This window comes from Oncorhynchus keta, chromosome 25 (genome assembly GCF_023373465.1).
Source record: "Oncorhynchus keta strain PuntledgeMale-10-30-2019 chromosome 25, Oket_V2, whole genome shotgun sequence".
Lineage (NCBI taxonomy): Eukaryota > Metazoa > Chordata > Actinopteri > Salmoniformes > Salmonidae > Oncorhynchus > Oncorhynchus keta.
Genome location: NC_068445.1, coordinates 11,136,079 through 11,154,928, shown reverse-complemented (window position 1 = coordinate 11,154,928; position 18,850 = coordinate 11,136,079). Strand labels below are relative to the sequence as shown.

The window sequence follows — 18,850 nt, the reverse complement described above, 5'->3', positions numbered from 1 at the left end:
TCCTCCACTGTAAGTCACCATGTGGAACTAATCTCTGTAACCCTTACTAATGCGTTTGGCCACAGCAGAACAGGGGTCAAAGATGACCAGAGGTTGGCAGGATCCCACCCATAGAGATATAACCAAAGATGACCAGAGGTTGGCAGGGTCCCACCCATAGAGATATAACCAAAGATGACCAGAGGTTGGCAGGGTCCCACCCATAGAGATATAACCAAAGATGACCAGAGGTTGGCAGGATCCCACCCATAGAGATATAACCAAAGATGACCAGAGGTTGGCCGGATCCCACTCATAGAGATATAACCAAAGATGACCAGAGGTTGGCAGGATCCCACCCATAGAGATATAACCAAAGATGACCAGAGGTTGGCAGGGTCCCACCCATAGAGATATAACCAAAGATGACCAGAGGTTGGCAGGGTCCCACCCATAGAGATATAACCAAAGATGACCAGAGGTTGGCAGGGTCCCACCCATAGAGATATAACCAAAGATGGTGGATACAGGCAATGCTACCAAATACTAATTGAGTGTATGTAAACTTCTGACCCACTGGGAATGTGAGGAAAGAAATCAAATCTGAAATCAATCATTCTCTCTACTGCATTTCACATTCTTAAAATAAAGTGGTGATCCTAACTGACCTAAGACAGGGACTTTTACTAGGATTAAATGTCAGGAATTGTTTTTTTAAAAACGGAGTTTAAATGTATTTGGCTAAGGTGTATGTAAACTTCAGACTTCAACTGTACATCCACAGGTACACCTGCAATTGACTCAATCGATGTCAATTAGCCTATCAGAAGCTTCTAAAGCCAGGACATAATTTTCTGGAATTTTCCAAGCTATTTAAAGACACAGTCAACTTAGTGTATGTAAACTTCTGACCCACTGGAATTGTGATACAGTGAATTATAAGTGAAATAATCTGTCTGTAAACAATTGTTGGGAAAATGACTTGTGTCATGCACAAAGTAGATGTCCTAACCGACTTGCCAAAACTACAGTTTGTTAACAAGAAATGTGTGGAGTGGTTGAAAAATGAGTTTTATGACTCCAACGTAAGTGTCTGTAAACTTTCGACTTCAACTGTACTTTAAATATGTTCAAAACCATGTGATTTGAAAAATATGCGTATGTGTGTGTGAGAGAGAGAGAGAGAGAGAGAGAGAGAGAGAGAGAGAGAGAGAGAGAGAGAGTGTGTTTATGTGTCTGAGTGAGAGTGCTGTCACCATGGCTGGTTATGGCAGTTTGGCCAGCCCAGTGCCCGGGGCTCTAACGTGCACCTGTTGTCTTTCTGCTGGAGATGCTATCATGTGTGATTAGTGTACAGGGTCTTTGCTGGCACATGCTCTCTCTGAGAGCACACACACACAAACACACACACACACACGCACGCACACACACACACACACACACACACACAAACACACGCACGCACACAATACTCCTGAGGCCTGCACCTGCTCCTCTCTTTGCCCAGTGTAAACAGAGCAGGGGCAGAGCCAGAGTGAGGAGGGGAGTGGGGGGATGGATAATGGGATGAAGCAATACAGGCAAATTCAAGTTAAGGTTCACTGAGGGCCCCTTTAATTTAAATAATATCTGAACAGTAAATGCTAATTAAATATTACACCCTCGAATTTGAGGTAGGAGTCATTTAATTTAAGAAGCCAAGTTTAGGTGTTGATGAGTTTGAGAGTTGGTGATTTTGGGTGGAGCAGTGTTCATGCCAGGTGACCCGTAGATCTGCCTGGATCATTCCGACGCAAATTGGGAATGGGAACATGGAAGGAAGCAAGCAGGGAATCTGAGTGGATTACACAAAGCATGTTTGAGCAAAAACATCCCCTCTGAGGGAGATCTGCCACAGTGATTAAGTATGGGGATCTCTAACCTGTGCCTCCACAGCTCACAAACCCTATACGTTCCTAAAGGCACCATCATATACTACACATTGCCTGACGGTTTGTTTCCAATAAACTTCCAATAAGCAACGATGTTGTTTTTCTTCCTGTTTTGACCCCCTTTTGGTGATATAAATGATAATGTTCCTTGCCCACTCGATGTGCGTGCACAAACCTACCCTCATAAAAACCTACCCTCATGAAAATTAGGTGGATATTGGATATGGATATAATGAAAATCAGCAGGCTGTGTTTTGGTTTTGATTGACTGGTAAGGCAGTGTTAAGTGACACAGAGCTCTAAATTAAGACCTGCAGAGTTCTCACTGTTTTGAAAGGAATAACTTCGGAAGGGAACACAACTTTGTTGTGACAAAGTCAACTGTATATCAACTGTCCCTTTGGGTTCAACAAAACAAAACGTAAATGCGTTTCTATTCAAAACAAAGTGCAGATCAAATATGACTTATGACGTATATTTGACATAAAATATGAACTTAATTGTTGACTGCAAAAATATTGCCAGTGCTGGTCCTCATTGTAGAGATAATTCTGAATTACACCTCTTCAGTCTTTTAAAAACTGTTTTTTTACTCCTCTTATATGCTGACATTAGCTGGAGAAGAAATGGGGAATCTGCCCCCCCAAAAAATAAAGCAGGGCTCTTGATGCTGATATTCCTCCTCAGGTCAAAAGACACATGCCTTTGATCTTCTTTCAGACACACACAGATACAACTGTACCGATGTCTCCCTATGGCCTCACCTCATCATGTCTGTGCTGCATTACTGCTTTTAGCAACTCTTACTCTTAATGAGATTCATTTATCATTATATGTTTTCTCCCCCGGCTCCCTCGTAAGCAATAGGGCGAGGTATTTATGATGGCTGAGCTAGAGCGACGTCCTCGCCAAACAAATGGTCCTCTCACCCCAACAGTGGATCATTGCAACACCTCTCTCTCTCTCTCTCTCTCTCTCTCTCTCCATATCATTCAACATTAACCTCCTTCATTAGTGTAAATTGGGACGCGTGCATTGGCCGACAGGAATAGACGCCCTTGGTGTTGATAAGCTGGTTTTCACAAGGTTCGGCTGCTATTCTCATCCACAAGGCTCAACAAAATGGTTCTAACGTTGTAGTGTAATAGAGCACAGAGTTTTTTCCTGACCATGTGAGCTGACCTGACTTTTCCTGGGAAAACTCTCGGCCCTATAGCTGGAGCCCGTAACTAGGGCCTTCATGTTCAGGACTATTGTAGGAAGTAGAGATCACCAATACACACACCTCCATTCAGACACCCAACGCCTCACTGCGATATTTGAACTGGTCACAAGGTAAATATCATCCAACAACATTCCCTTTGGATATGTTAACATGCTCCATTCACAAGGGTCTACCTTGCAAAGGTATTTGCAAAGCAATGTGGTTGGACAGGTTGGATTTCATAGGTTTGATTGATTTCAGTGGTCCTGTCAGAAGTGTGTTGTCCTATACATGTGTATGGTGTCACATTATAGGGGTCATATCTGTTTTGAACACAATTTATGTAGGATACTCTCAAGATGAGGTTTCTTTTGTAAAAGCCCATATGTCTGACTACTAATGTCACACTGTCCAAGTTCATACACATACAGTAAGTATTACATGATTCGGAAGTGTGTCTCTTTACTTCTGGTCAAAGCCCAGCCAGTCTCACCACTCAAACTCCATTATAACATTTAATTTGATAAAATGATTAAACAATACTAGGCCCCAGTCCCACACTGGTCTAGAGTTATTAAGCATATGTCTCATTTTCCATTTCAGTCCACTAATACTATAAGAAGTGCATACAAAAGCACTATTTTCAGCCCTGGAGCGCTTCTCTTCTTAAAGTCTAATGAGGGGATCAAATATAACTGACACCGAGAGAAGACAAAGAGAGCGTGGCCCTATGTGAAGGATGGGGAGAGGGAGAACAATAACGAGGGCAATGTGCCGTGACTGCAGAGGTAGGAGCACTGAATACAGATTGGCCTGTAATGAGGGATTAAACCGGGATTACGGGCCTTCATTAAGATGTTTCTGATCCTCATTAGACTGAATATCATATCAGCGCATCGATTCCCGCTCGCTCGGCCCTCTCAAGAGAGAGAGCGAGAGCGAGAGAGAGAGAGAGAGAGAGAGAGAGAGAGAGAGAGAGAGAGAGAGAGAGAGAGAGAGAGAGGGAGAGACCATTACACTGCTGTACAATAGAGAAGTTTAATGAACAACTTTGTCCTTTTCTCACCCTTAAACGGATGGAATGGAGTGGGTGTGTTTGTGTGTCTGTATGAGCACTGATGTATTTACTGCACTGCACTGCTCTGTTATTGTTTTTTATAATGAGAAACGGGTAAAAAGGAATTGTACAGTCTGGCCAAGATAGAAACCGACATCAAGTGGCCAAAGTCAATGTTTACACCGCATGGCAACTTTGAATAGGAGTCAAGCAAATGCTGCTAATGCTAACATTACCAAAGAATCTAAAACATTCTTCCCAGGTTTACTACATGGCACTACAGACACAATGTTTGAAATTCCAATTAGTATCGTCACAGTCTAAACTATGGTTCCAGACAAAAATATTTTGATTCCAAAATCTATACAAGATCTACAATATGATTCAAAGAGTGGATCCACAGTTCCAATGTTTTATCAGGGAAGGTCGATCAGTTGTCTCTTGGTGAGGGGCGACACAGTATATGCTCACATACCAGTGCATACAGTGACAAGAAAAGTATGTGAACCTTTTGGAATTAACTGGATTTCTGCATAAATTGGTCATCAAATTTGATCTGATCTTCATCTAAGTCACAACAATAGACAAACAATCTGCTTAATCTAATAACACAAATGATTGTAATTTAAACATTTAAACATTCAGTGTAGGTTGGAAAAAGTGTGAACCCCTGGGCTAATGGATTCTCCAAAAGCTAATTGGGGTCAGGAGTCAGCTAACCTGGAGTCCAATCAATGAGATGAGATTGGAGATGTTGGTTAGCGCTGCCTTGCCCTATAAAAAACACTCACAAAATTTGAGTTTGCTCTTCACAAGAAGCATTTCCTGATGTGAACCATGCCTTGAACAAAAGAGATCTCAGAAGACCCAAGATTAAGAATTGTTGACTTGCATAATGCTGGAAAGGATTACAAAAGTATCTCTAAAAGTTTTAATGTTCATCAGTCCACGGTAAGACAAACTGTCTATAAATGGAGAAAGTTCAGCGCTGTTGCTACTCTCCCTAGGAGTGGCCGTCCTGCAAAGATGACTGCAAGAGCCAGAGCAGAATGCTTAATGAGGTTAAGAAGAATCCTAGAGTGTCAGCTGAAGACTTACAGAAATCTCTGGGACATGCTAACATCTCTGTTGACGAGTCTACAAGACATAAAACACTAAACAAGAATGGTGTTCATGGGAGGAACCACGGAAGAAGACACTGCTGTCCAAAAAAAACTGTGCAAAAGTGCACCTGGATGTTCCACAGCGCAACTGGCAAAATATTCTGTAGACCGATGAAACTACAGTCGAGTTGTTTGGAAGGAACACACAATAGTATGTGTGGAGATAAAAAGACACAGCACACCAACATCAAAAACTCATCCCAACTGTAAAGTATGGTGGAGGGAGGGAGCATCATGGTTTGGGGCTGCTTTGCTGCCTCAGGGCCTGGACAGCCTGTTATCATCGATGGGAAAATGAATTCCCAAGTTTATCAAGACATTTTGCAGGAGAATGTTAGACTATCTGTCCGCCAGTTGAAGCTCAACAGAAGTTGTGTGATGCAACTGAACAACGACCCAAAACACAGAAGTAAATTAACAACAAAATTGCTTCAACAGAAGAAAATATGCCTTCTGGAGTGGCCCATTCAGAGTCCTGACCTCAACCCGATTGAGATGCTGTGGAATGACGTCAAGAGAACAGTTCACACCAGACATCCCAAGAATATTACTGAACTGAAACAGTTTTGTAAAGAGGAATAGTCCAAAATTCCTCCTGACCGTTGTGCAGGTCTGATCTGCAACTAAAGAAAACGTTTGGTTGAGGTTATTGCTGCCAAAGGAGGGTTAACCTGTTATTAAATCCAGGGGTTTAATACATACTTTTTCCACCCTGCACTGTGAGTGTTAACACTGTGTGTTCAATAAAGACATGAAAACGTATAATTGTTTGTGTGTTATTAGATTAAGCAGACTGTGTTTGTATGTTGTTGTGACCTAGATGAAGATCAGATTACATTTTATGACCAATTTATTCAGAAAACCAGGTATTTCCAAAGGGTTCACCTACTTTTTCTTATATATGCCATTTAGCAGACGCTTTTATCCAAAGCGACTTACAGTCATGTGTGCATACATTCTACGTATGGGTGGTCCCGGGAATCGAACCCACTACCCTGGCGTTACAAGCGCCATGCTCTACCAACTGAGCCACTGTACATATACAGCATACAGAAGATTCAGACATTGTGGAAAACCTTTTCCGTGAGCAGACCCTGATTACTTTTTCATGGTTAAACTGCATACGTGTCCCTTGAGCTTCCAGATCATTTTTTATTCCCACGCCTAACCTAGAGTCTTGTTGCAACATGCAGCTGCCAGTTTCACCAGGGCTCTCTATATAGCAGCTCTGTAAAATGGGTCGGAAACACTGGGAGAGAGAGGCATGTCTGAACACAGTCCTATTTGGGAGACCTTTGGGTCCACACCAACAGGCTATGTGTAAGTGGTATTCTCAAACATGTTTGAACTGTGCAAGGATCATTCTCAGTAGGGGAGATGAGGTAGCCTGGTCCCCAGATCTTTAGTGTATATATAATAAGCTCTGGTACAGATGATCCAGAAGTTCATAATCATGGAGTGACATCATTGGCAGGCTTTTTAGTCTTACAGTCATGAAAGAACATTGTTTACAGTGAACAGATGCCCTGGATTATGGAACCCTCTCTAGTCAAGATTCCCAGGTCCTCTCTAACCTAGCCATCTCGCTTTCAACTGTAGGAGGGAGCCATAAAAGGTGACGATATCAAACACGAGCTGAGTTGCATGAAGCCAGCTGCAGCATCCATCTGCTCTCTACCAGGGTGAGACTCAATGTCAGAGCGCTTGCTGGGATTTCAGATAAAGCACTGTGATTCAATCACAGGAGAACACTTCTGTGCTGCAGGATCATTGAGCCAATAAACATTTTAAACATGAGCAAACACAGGAACTTAGCAGTTCTCAAACAGCTCAGAAAATGGCCTTTGTATTTACTCTGGGTAAATAGCCTCGTCGACCGTATGCTGAATAATCATGTCCTCAACAGTCTGCAAACCTGCTCTCTTCACTCTACCCACTATTTCATTGTAAATGGGATATGCGAATGTGTGTAGATGACGTACAAGTCAATAATTGAGCTAAATCAGATGTATTTCATGTTATTGTGAATCAAGTAGCCACACTTGCTGCACTTACAGTACACATCCCTATAATGACACCTTCTGGTTAAAAGTGCAATTGCAAAGGTTGTCTCTGGCTGCAACAAATTTTACTTAATTAATAATGTATTCAACTTTCTATAACGCTTTTCATTACAGAATCTCAAAGCGCTTACTGGGAAAAATAAACAACAATAAGTCATTTAAAAAAGAAATATAGGCTACAGTAGCTATGTGTGAATACATTGAACAAACAGACAAGTCTATTTGGATTTATTTTATTGTAAATTCAAAAAAGATATATAATCTATATTTTTAACGTGGGGGTTTACTGAGACCAAGGTCTCTTTTACAGATGAGCCCTGAATTAAATAATTAACAGAAAATACACACATCAAAATATAAATACTAAATGCAAGCAGAAAGAAAAATATAGTCATAAAAAACAACAACACATTCATCAGTAATATGGTCTTTAATCAGCTTTCTGAATTCCCCTTGAGGCACCACAACATCACGTTTAAGAACATTTTGAAGATTGTTCCACAGATAAGGTTCAAGAAAAGTCAAAGCTGACGTACCTAACAGTAGAGACCAAAGGAGTTTCCAGTCAACCATCCCTGAGACCGGGTGTGGTAACTCAAACGTATTTGACTAAGGTGTATGTAAACTTCCGACTTCCCAACTGTAGGTTGATACACTGCTATGCTTCCATTTATAAAGAGTTCCACTGTAGCTAACATCTTTACTAAACTTTAGACATATGAGTTACCACACCCAGTCAAGTTTAAATACTACTTAGCCAAATACATTTAAACACAGTTTTTCACAATTCCTGACATTTAATCTGAATACAAATTCCTTATCTTAGGTCAGTTAGGAACACCACTTTATTTGAAGAATGTGAAATGTAGTAGAGGGAATTATTTATTTCAGCTTTTATTTCTTTCCTCACATTCCCAGTGGGTCAGAAGTTTACATACACTCAATTAGTATTTGCTAGTATTGCCTTGAAATTGTTTCACTTGGGTCAAACATTTCAGGTAGCCTTCCACAAGCTTCCCACAATAAGATGGGTGAATTTTATCCCATTCCTCCTGACACAGCTGGTGTAACTTAGTCAGGTTTGTAAGGCCTCCTTGCTTTCACACGCTTTTTTCAGTTCTGCCCACAAATTTTCTATGGGATTGAGGTCAGGGTTTTGTGATGGCCACTCCAATACCTTGACTTTGTTGTCCTTAAGCCATTTTGCCACAACTTTGGAAGTATGCTTGGGGTCATTGTCCATTTGGAAGACCCATTTGCGACCAAGCTTTAACTTCCTGACTGATGTCTTGAGATGTTGCTTCAATATATCCACAGAATTTTCCTCCTCATGATGCAATCTATTTTGTGAAGGGCACCAGTCCCTCCTGCAGCAAATCACCCCCACAACATGATGCTGCCACCCCCTGCTTCACTGTTGGGATGGTGTTCTTCGGCTTGCAAGCCTCCCCCTTTTTCCTCCAAACATAACGATAGTCATTATGGCCCAACAGTTCTATTTTTGTTTCATCAGACCAGAGGACATTTCTCCAAAAAGTACGATCTTTGTCCCCATGCTCAGTTGCAAACCATAGTCTGGCTTTTTTATTGCGGTTTTGGAGCAGTGGCTTCCTCCTTGCTGAGCGGCCTTTCAGGTTATGTCGGTACCTTCAGGCATTTGGAAATTGCTCCCAATGATGAACCAGACTTGTGGGGGTCTACAATTGTTTTTCTGATGTCTTGACTTATTTTTTGTTGTTGATTTTCCCGTGATGTCAAGCAAAGAGGCACTGAGTTTGAAGGAAGGCCTTGAAATACATCCACAGGTACCTCCAATTGACTCAAATGAGGTCAATTAGCCTATCAGAAGCTTCTAAATTCATGACATAATTTTCTGGAATTTTCCAAGCTGTTTAAAGGCACAGTCAACTTAGTGTATGTAAACTTCTGACCCACTGGAATTGTGATACAGTGAATTATAAGTGAAATAATCTGTCTGTAAACAATTGGCTGAACAAAATGGATGACCTTTTATACTTTCATAGAACTAGACTGCTCAACCAGCGAGCTGTGGACTGCCATTTCTGTTTTACCCTTAGCTCTGATGGTTTTCCAAAATAGATATATTTTAAAGTTGTAGTTAATATTGTGTTGATTATTTTCTTGTATGTGAATTGTATAAAATAATTCAGCATCGGCTGCCATTGATACTTTGTAATGTCGAATGAATGTGAAATAAACAATTTTTAGAGCATTCATGTCCATGTTAATATTCTACATCCTAATTTTATGAGCGACCTATTTATGTACAGTAAACTCATGACATGAGATCAGGGTGGCTCGGGTAGTTGTACGACTACTATTACTAGTTACCAGTAGGTGGCGTTACAATGCAAGCAACGTGTGTTTTGTTTTCTCGTTTGCGGTCTCGAAGATGGTGAACGACGAAATGGTTAGAGTGGAATCGGTCAGAGTGGCAATGAGCGGTATGATGTTGATATCGTGAGTGTCGAAAGCGCAAAAGGAGAAAGCTCTGTGGCTCTACAAGATGTTGACGTATGACGTGGAAAGCTGTGATTTTCAGAGTAGGGCTCCGGATAAAGGTGTCATCTCGTGTCTCGTTTGACATAGAGGCTGTGGGGTTAAGGGATAACGTCCCAGGAGTGGTAGACGCACGTCGCTTGAATTAAATGATGGATGGAAAGAAGGAGCAAAGCCTATCGGTTTGATTAAGTGGTTCACCCGATTTATGTCAAACGTGGAAATGTGAGGTATGCGGTGACAACATATGTACAGTACAGAAGCCGCTGCAGTGTTACAATTCTAACAAGTTTGGACACGTGGCAAGTGTTTGTCGAAGTAATAAATACTGTATGTAGCAGTTGAAGAGTCCGATGAAGCATGTTGTTATTGTGATGGGAATCACGTTCCCGGTGTGCCCTGTAAGGATGAATGAGATTGCAGTAACTAGGATCAGGGCTATCCAGCAGGTCGCCTATGTGGAGGCGGTGAAAATAGCTGAAGGAGTGAGTAGAGATGAGATGGTAGTGGATGGCCCACAGTCTGCAGTGAATGCCATGCAGGAGACGGATCCCGACACACTAACAGTGAAGAAGGTGGACTTAGTTGCGTTTTATAGCGCAAGTGATAAATTGCACTAGTCAAATGAATACACAAATCTAAGTTAGATATCATTGTGAAGGCGGCAAATATATTTCTGGATCTCCAGGACTATACAGCCGAAATGTTACAGGTCGTACTGAATGAAGAGGTTCAATGAGCCTGTGTAGGGATCTGAAATCCGACCGAAGGAGTAGTATATTTTATTTTATACAGGATAGTAGCGTGAATTTGGTTAGTGTTTTGGGTAATTAGTTATGAATTTGTTTTTGGGGTATTTTTTTACTGCCCCTTACAGTAGGTGGCGGCAATACTCGTTATGAATGTAGTCTGCCAATAAACATCAACGAAGAAGAAAAACCATGTCAGGTGATCATAGAGAAGTGGAAAGTTTGGTTTAGCGTTGGGAGCTAAACTAAAAATAGCTAGCTAGTTAACGTTACCTCTAACGATATATTCTCACAATGTTGTAATGGACGAAACTTGATTTCGCTTTTCCCCAGGTATCTAACGTTGATTAAATGTAGTGTCATGTCTAATGCATTTGTCTTTCCCAGACTGCCATATTCCTAGCGTTCTGTCATAGGTTAGAATATTAGCTAGCAGAGCTAGCGGCTACAACGTTTCACCAGTGCGTTTCTGCTAGCTATCTAGCGATTGTTATATGTGAATTTCAATGCTATATAGCTAACGTTAGCAGCTTACTATGCGCCCTTACTATGCGACCTATCTTTTCTAGCAGCACATGTTTACGATGATGTAGCTAACTAGCTAGCATTATCGCAAACGTGCTAGCTACTTAGCTTTACATGTCATCACAGTAGTTAGCAATTTTAGCATCCAGTTAACATTACTGCAAACTGAGCTGTTAAATATACAGGTAACTACGGTTTATTATTTTGTCTGTGGAGTTTTCTCTTCCAGTAATTTAGCTAGCTAATATGAGCCAACCATATGTGCAGCTAACTTAGTCGGGCTAATCAATTCGCGTCATTGCTTGTGTAAGATAAGTAACATAGCAAGTGTCAAGCTAGCTAGTGTAACAATAATATAATAATATATATGCCATTTAGCTGACGCTTTTATCCAAAGCGACTTACAGTCATACATATAATTAGAAATATTGTCAATCCATTCTCATTAATAGTACAGTAGCTATAATTGTTTTCTAGATGACCTTCTATGCCATGGTACTGACTGACATATGACAGAAGGTGCAGCCTTGCATGAGGATGACTGAGAATGGGGAGGACAGCAGCCCCTCTCAGCCTGATGGAGTGTTACCTCGTGAAGCTCCTGGTGGGAAGGATCCAGGAGTTAGCAGTGACAAGAGGCCAGTGAACCCCTCTACAGAGGACAACAAACCCACCAAGCTCATCGACACCCTGCAATTCCCTCAGGATGTACAAGACCAAAGCAGCAAGACCAGTCTCTACCAGCCGCGACCGCCCCTGCTGCCCAAGCCCCCTGCACTGTCGAAAGGAGGGAAGAGCGGTTCGATGGAGGAGGTGAGAAGCAGAAGACTTAAGCACAGCCAGGAGAGTCTGACTGACCCAGCTGAGACTGGTTCCTCCACAGACTCTCTTAAGGAGGACTCGACAGTTACAGGTGTGTTCACCTTGAGCGGTGCTGCCACCTTAAGGAACGGACAGGGCTCCATCGTTGGACCCCTCTTAACTCCTACAGGGTCCCCTGTCTTCAGAGCCAGGGGCCAGAGCCTCTCCGAGTATGAGAGGAGGCCCCACGACCACCACGGTGACCCAGCGGAGCAGCGGGGGAGGCCCTTTAAGGTACGCCTCTCTCCCTTACAGCCATCGGGTCCACTTCCTGCTCTGGAGCAGACCTCGGCGTCGGAGTCCTTAAGGACGGCTAATCGGATTGACAGGGATTGCGTGGATTATGGCATTGTGCCGGGGAGAGCTGGGCCTGAGAGGCTGCACCTGCACAGGAACCTGAGCGACAGCCGGCTTCTGGATAACATGGTGTTGGACAACACCTCTGTCAACTCCATGAAGTCCACCTTCAGCGTGTTGAACCCCATCAGACCCAGGGACGTCAGGAACAGGTAGGACTACACGCCTCTCACTCATGATATCCTCTCCAGATAACTGACCAGATACGTCCTGCAGAAGCCTTCTCTACCTGTATTGGATACCATACCGGTATCAGAGTGCTATAAGTCTTGATAGCTTTCTAAAGGCATTGAAACTGTAATGGATGATCTAAATACAGTGTATAAAGTATCCGTTGACTGTTTGATGCAGCTCCAAAATGAAGATGGTCTTAAGTGATGCTCCATCTCATTGATAAAATCATGTACTTCCTGCGATGTGGAACATGACATCTCATGGTAAGACTTGAGGTGGGCCTTGAGTTAAATATATTCTGCATGATCTACAGATGGGCATTTGAGCTATTGTAACTTATTGTGAGCAGTCACGTTCACCATCAGTGAATTGTAACCAAGAAGACTGTGCTGTAATTATTACCGTGCCACATCTGCCGCTAGGGCATTAGCATTGGTGTGTGCTCTAGCAACACTGGCTGCTTTAATGAAGGCCTCAGAGGCTTATGGTATGTAAGTGCTCACTCTGACAGAGGTAATTGTCAGGTGGGAGTGTGTGAATCAGCATAGCTTTTGCCACCATTTGGGGTGCAACGATGGGTCTCAATACACATGTTGTGCCTCAGCAAGGAGCTGTTCAAGGAATCGGGGGATTTATCTGAAATGTTTCAGACAACTATCAGCTATGGAAGAAGCCTATGTTTTGAAATGTGCCTCAGCGCCAATAATATCCAGCGTTCTTTGAATTGTGTGTGTATTCTACTTAATTTGTATAATGGAGCCTACCAGACATTTGAAATGGGTTTGGTTCAAAGTAGCGAAGAATACAAACTGTTTGTTAGAGCAAGCAGGGAAAACCGTGCTGCTATACCTCCGGTTATGAAGTGTTCATTTCCTCATTGTGTTCCAGGAGTTTTCTGGAGGGCAGCGTGCTGGGCAGTGGTGCCCTTCTGGGCGCTGAGGAGCTGGACCGCTATTTCCCAGAGAGGAGAGTTGGCATCTACATAGCCACATGGAACATGCATGGAGAGAAGGTGGGACCACTCCTACTGTTCAACATTAGGCCTAGAGCCTGAATATCTGTATGCAAGTTCTACACTCACTCTCTTTGATAAACATTTTTTTTAAATGACCGCTTCCGTATCATTTTCAGGGACTTCCAAACAACCTAGATGATCTGTTGCTCCCGACAGACTCTGAATTTGCACAAGACTTTTACATCATCGGAGTCCAGGAGGGATGTCCAGACCGGTATAGGACTGTGTATGAGAGCAGTTTGCATTATATCAATCGTGTCTTCAGCACTCTATGCTGATATTTTGTGTGTGTGTGTGTCACAGGAGGGAATGGGAGATCCGTCTTCAGGAGACTCTGGGGCCGTACTACGTCATGCTCTACGCAGCCTCCCACGGGGTTCTCTACCTCACTGTGTTCGTCAGGAGGGACCTCATTTGGTTCTGCTCAGGTCCGTCCCAAATGGCACTACTACAAGTTGTCTGTTTTTTTTTCAGAGGAGAGTGAATCAGTTCTTTCCCATCAACAAATCTCAGAAGGTTGTCTCTAATTAAAATGTTGTAAGAGAGGTAACATTGTAAGGTGATCTCTCTGGCTACCCACTGCACGTTTTATGTGTACAGTACGTGATCTGATTTGGCCCCTGTAACCATCGCATCTCCTCCTAACAGAAGTGGAGCATGCCACGGTCACAACACGCATCATGTCTCAGATTAAAACCAAAGGAGCCGTGGGGATCGGCTTCACCTTCTTTGGCACTTCCTTCCTCTTCATCACCTCCCATTTTACCTGTGAGTGACACCTCTGTTGTTCAGGAGGTGATGCTATTGCGTGTGAATGTAAACAGGAAGTGGAAAGCCTTTTGGATACAGTCTCACTGCTAACTAGGCGATTTAATAAATGTCCTTATGTTCCAGCTGGAGATTCCAGAGTGTACGAGAGGATTCTGGACTACAACAAGATCGTTGAAGCACTTGCTCTGCCTAAAGTTCTTCCAGACACCAACCCTTACCGCTCCACATCCTGTAAGTACTCTTAAAGACCAGAGCTGTTTATTGCAGTACTACTACTATATTGAAGTACTGCTGTCACATCTGGAAGAGCATCCTAATTATGTGAGGAGAAATGCTGTAGTTTCCCTCATGCAACAAGTGCTCAATAAGTACATTGTTAATGTTACTGATAATGACTATGTCTTTCAGCGGATGTGACAACACGGTTTGATGAGGTTTTTTGGTTTGGGGACTTTAACTTCCGCCTGAGTAAAGACCGTGTGGAGGTAGAGGCCCTTCTAAACCAGAACCAGGGTGTGGACATGGGTCCTCTTCTCCACCATGACCAACTCTCCAAGGAAATGAAGGATGGTACGTCTACATGGAACGACACCATTCTAACACTAGAGGTTTATGCAAATATTACATGTATTAGATTGTGGATGATATCTTAATGTATTGTTACCACGCTCACTGTGACAGATACTTGGCAATAGAGTACAAATGTGTTATGCTCTGTTCCAGGTTCCATCTTTAAAGGCTTCCAGGAAGCACTGATTCAGTTCCTCCCCACCTACAAATTTGACGTTGGCTGTGACGTGTATGACACCACCTCTAAGCAGAGAACTCCCTCATACACAGTACGTGTCACCGTCAGCGATACCCTGTGTCATTCATACAAGCAGGCCTCTTTGCTTTATTTTATTGGCTTGTTTTAAACACACACACACACAAAAATGAATGTTTTATTTGACTGTTCCTCTGTGTGCTCTAGGACAGAATACTGTTCAGGAACAGGCAGGTGGGTGACATCAAAGTGATAAAGTACACCAGCTGTTCAATGATCAAGACGTCAGACCACCGGCCTGTCATCGGCATGTTCCAGGTCAAACTCCGTCCTGGAAGAGACAAGTGAGTCCCACCCCTGCCTCTCTTAGCTGTTTACAGCAGCTTTCAGCTCCAACACTATTAACCTTTCTCGTAGTAATAGGTGTCCAAAAGTGCGGTCAACGAAAATCTCAAGATTCAGAACAGTTGGTTAACCCTCTTTATGTGTTGTTCACTGTCTGGTGTGTTTCTCAGTATTCCTCTGGGAGCGGGCCAGTTTGACAGGAGTCTGTACCTGGAGGGCATCAGGAGGAGGATCACCAGAGAGCTGAAGAAAAGGGAAGCCACAAAGGACCAGGGCAGCAGCACCATCTGCTCCATCTCCTGAACCTGGACCAGAATCAATCTGACCCAGCCATGAGGGACCAAAGGGAACCAGTCTTGTGTTTCCACTTCCAGCCCAGTCTGTGGGAGAATCTGTTGGTTTTGTCCGAGGCCTTGCATCCTCGCCTGCTTTTGAAAATAGGTCAAAGGTAATCGAGGAGAGGAAACATAGAAACAAATGTGCTTTTATGAAATGACTTTCGTTCTCCACTTGTGTGTCATCAGGCAAATTATGTTGATGGTAGAATCCCCAAATAAATGTGTAAATAGATACACATTTAGCTAGTTGTGCGAGACATTTTCAAGATAAAAGTAGCGTATAGTTTTTAAATGTGTGCATACTTTTCTCCTTTGAGAAAACAACAGCTGATTCAAAAGGGGTGTGGTGGATATTAAAACACTAGCCCAGGATACTATTGTGTAACCTCTGCTGAAGTAAGTAATGAGCAGACTCCTCCGTTCGCCTACTAACGAATTGACACTCTCCTCGACCACTTATCGCTTTCCGGGTCAGGGAGGAGAGGACGGACTTTTTCCCAATTGAGAATCTCCCTGTGAGTCATGGAAGTCACGTAGGCTTATCCATGAGCACCCCCTACAGAGGGCTGTTGGAACTGTCACTCATGTGGTTTGGGGGGGGGGTCTCTGACGGGCTGTTCTCGAAGGCAGGGACCTTGAGTTCAGACAGACTCCAGTCTGCAGACTCGGCAGTAAACTGGTCTATTTATAACAGACCTTCTATAAACAAGACTGAACTGGGGAACCTGACATTGAAGATTGAAAGGTAATCAGTCACCCGTGTGTGCTGGTTGGCTGATGTTGCTCTGAGCATACTGTACTTAATACGTTCTTTTTTTATTTTTTATTTTGTACATTTATTTAACAAGCCATGTTGATATGGTCCATATGTAATGTCACTTTTTACTTGGTGTACCTGTATTCAAAGGCCTTGTCAATGCATTTTCATCAAACAGCTCTTAAGCAGTATAAAGCACTTTCTTTGATATACCAAACTTTTGGGGTGTTCTTGGATTTCCTCCAGTAAAGAAACAACTGACCCATGATTTCACAGAAATGGACTTATCCCTATCAAATTTAAGGGGAATTTCAGTTATTTTGATGTTGCTTGATGAACATACATTTCCTGCAAGTATGGTGCTTATTGAATTAAGGCATGGTGGCTTTTCTGGCATTGTATAAAAAACATGTGTGATTGATATTTGTGAAATCTTGCTTATTAACATATTGTTTAATATCTCGCATAATGGATACAGAACCATCCTTTACAATGGTGATGTGGATCGTGTTGGAGCGGTTGAACTCTGGTTCATTGCCTTAATGTCATCTGTCGTGACTAAATTAAATGCACTCATGTAACTTAATCAAAAAAATATATACTTTCCATGTACTGTATTGTGCTAACGAGGGGAAGAGGATTCATTGCATGGAGATCAATGGTTCTGGTGTAATGGTGAATCATGAGTTGTCATTCACTTTAACGCTCAGGGCAAGTGCCTGTGATCTTGTTTGTGATTTTTCTCAGGACTCCATATCTGTGGGTCTTTTATAACATGATTTGTGATGTAACATCACAAGCTGTTTGGAATGTTATTTCTGTTTTATTTTTGAGATTGTGAAACAAATGTTTTCTTCTGTCATCTGAAGTGGACATTAAATATCCCTCAAAGAAGGGCAGTATAATTGCTTTATAAATGCTAATTCATGGCAATAATTCTTAATTTACCAGAAACAAATCTCCAATTGGGCTGAATACAGATACACATATAGGTCATCACATTCATTATTTTCACTTTCAAGGACGCACAGAAACCTTGGTTTGAAATTAAATGTAAGATTGTGGCAGTATTCTGAAACAAAGTGAAAAAGCTAAATACATGATTACAATGTAGAGAAGACACACCACTATATAGCGATATAGTTTTGGAAATGAGAAATAAATGTAAAGATTTCTCTGGCACCTGAAAGGATATCAGCTCTCACACACACAGTACGATATACATTGAGTGTACAACACATTAGGAACACCTTCCTCTTTCCATGACATACTGCCCAGGTGAAAGCTACTATCACCTGTTAAATCTGCTTCAATCAGTCTGGAGATGAAGGGGACAGGTTGAAGTATTTTTAAGCCTTGAGGCAATTGAGACATGGATTGAGTATGTGTGCCATTCAGAGGGCAAGACAAAATATTTAAGTGCCTTTGAACGGGATATGGTAGTAGGTGCCAGGTGTACCGGTTTGAGTGTGTCAAAAACTGGCATGCTGCTGGGTTTTCCAAGCTCAACAGTTTCCCGTGTATCAAGAATGGTTCACCACGTAAAAGACATCCAGCCAAGTTGACAATTGTGCAAAGCATTGGAGTCAACATGGGGCCAGCATCCCTGTGGAACACTTTCAACACCTTGTAGGGGGGTGAAACTCAATTAGGATGGTGTTCTTAATATTTTAATATTTTGTATGTCAAAACAGTGATATAGTGGGTTGAATGAAAGAATATAGCTTAGAATATTGACAATACTATAACTACACAGCATCATACAGTAGGTCTAATTTCAGTCTGGATAAGTGGAAGTCAATGTGTACATCAATGTGTACCTATCTTCAAGAAACAGCCTCAATGTTGGTGACACTAATCCAAACATCTCATTATCTCTACTGTACACAGGTGACCAACTCAGCCATATGTGTAAGGGACATTTTGACAGAAGTGCTTGCAGTTAGTCAGATACGTCTCTCTTAGTATTGTCACCACCTGCTGAAGATGACAAGGCCTTGGGTGAGACTCCAGCCTCCGAAATGTCATTAAAAAGTGTCTGTCAAATTTAAGGAAGTATCTGTGTTAAATGTGCAAACATCAGTGTAGTAGGACATTGCTAGGACATTCACACATACAATGTAGTCCAGGGCCCAGTTTTCCAAAAGTATCTTAAGGCTAAGTTCCTCTTTAGAGCCTTTGTAGGAGCATTGATAAATCTCTGAGCAGTTTCCCAAAACCCTTGTTACTAAAGTTGTATTTGAAAACGCACATTATTTACCGACTGCCTCGGACC

The 18,850-nt window shown here is 42.3% G+C and overlaps 1 protein-coding gene across 5 annotated transcripts; it reads left to right on the top strand.

Annotated features, from left to right (window-relative positions):
• The first annotated feature begins 9,759 nt into the window (after positions 1-9,759).
• On the top strand, positions 9,760-17,480 carry LOC118358162 (phosphatidylinositol polyphosphate 5-phosphatase type IV-like). Of its 5 annotated transcripts, none has more exons than XM_035735666.2 (11): positions 9,760-9,878; positions 11,669-12,561; positions 13,472-13,595; positions 13,715-13,812; positions 13,902-14,026; positions 14,247-14,366; positions 14,493-14,600; positions 14,778-14,939; positions 15,093-15,208; positions 15,343-15,479; positions 15,651-17,480. In XM_035735666.2, the coding sequence occupies exons 2-11, from the start codon at positions 11,723-11,725 to the stop codon at positions 15,781-15,783; spliced, it is 1,962 nt and encodes a 653-aa protein (XP_035591559.1). In that variant the 5' UTR covers positions 9,760-9,878; positions 11,669-11,722; the 3' UTR covers positions 15,784-17,480. The 5 variants fall into 5 exon arrangements, with proteins under 5 accessions (XP_035591559.1, XP_035591557.1, XP_035591560.1 ...); XM_035735664.2 differs by lacking the exon at positions 9,760-9,878 and adding an exon at positions 9,886-10,147; XM_035735667.2 differs by lacking the exon at positions 9,760-9,878 and adding an exon at positions 10,171-10,492.
• The last annotated feature ends 1,370 nt before the right edge of the window (positions 17,481-18,850 follow it).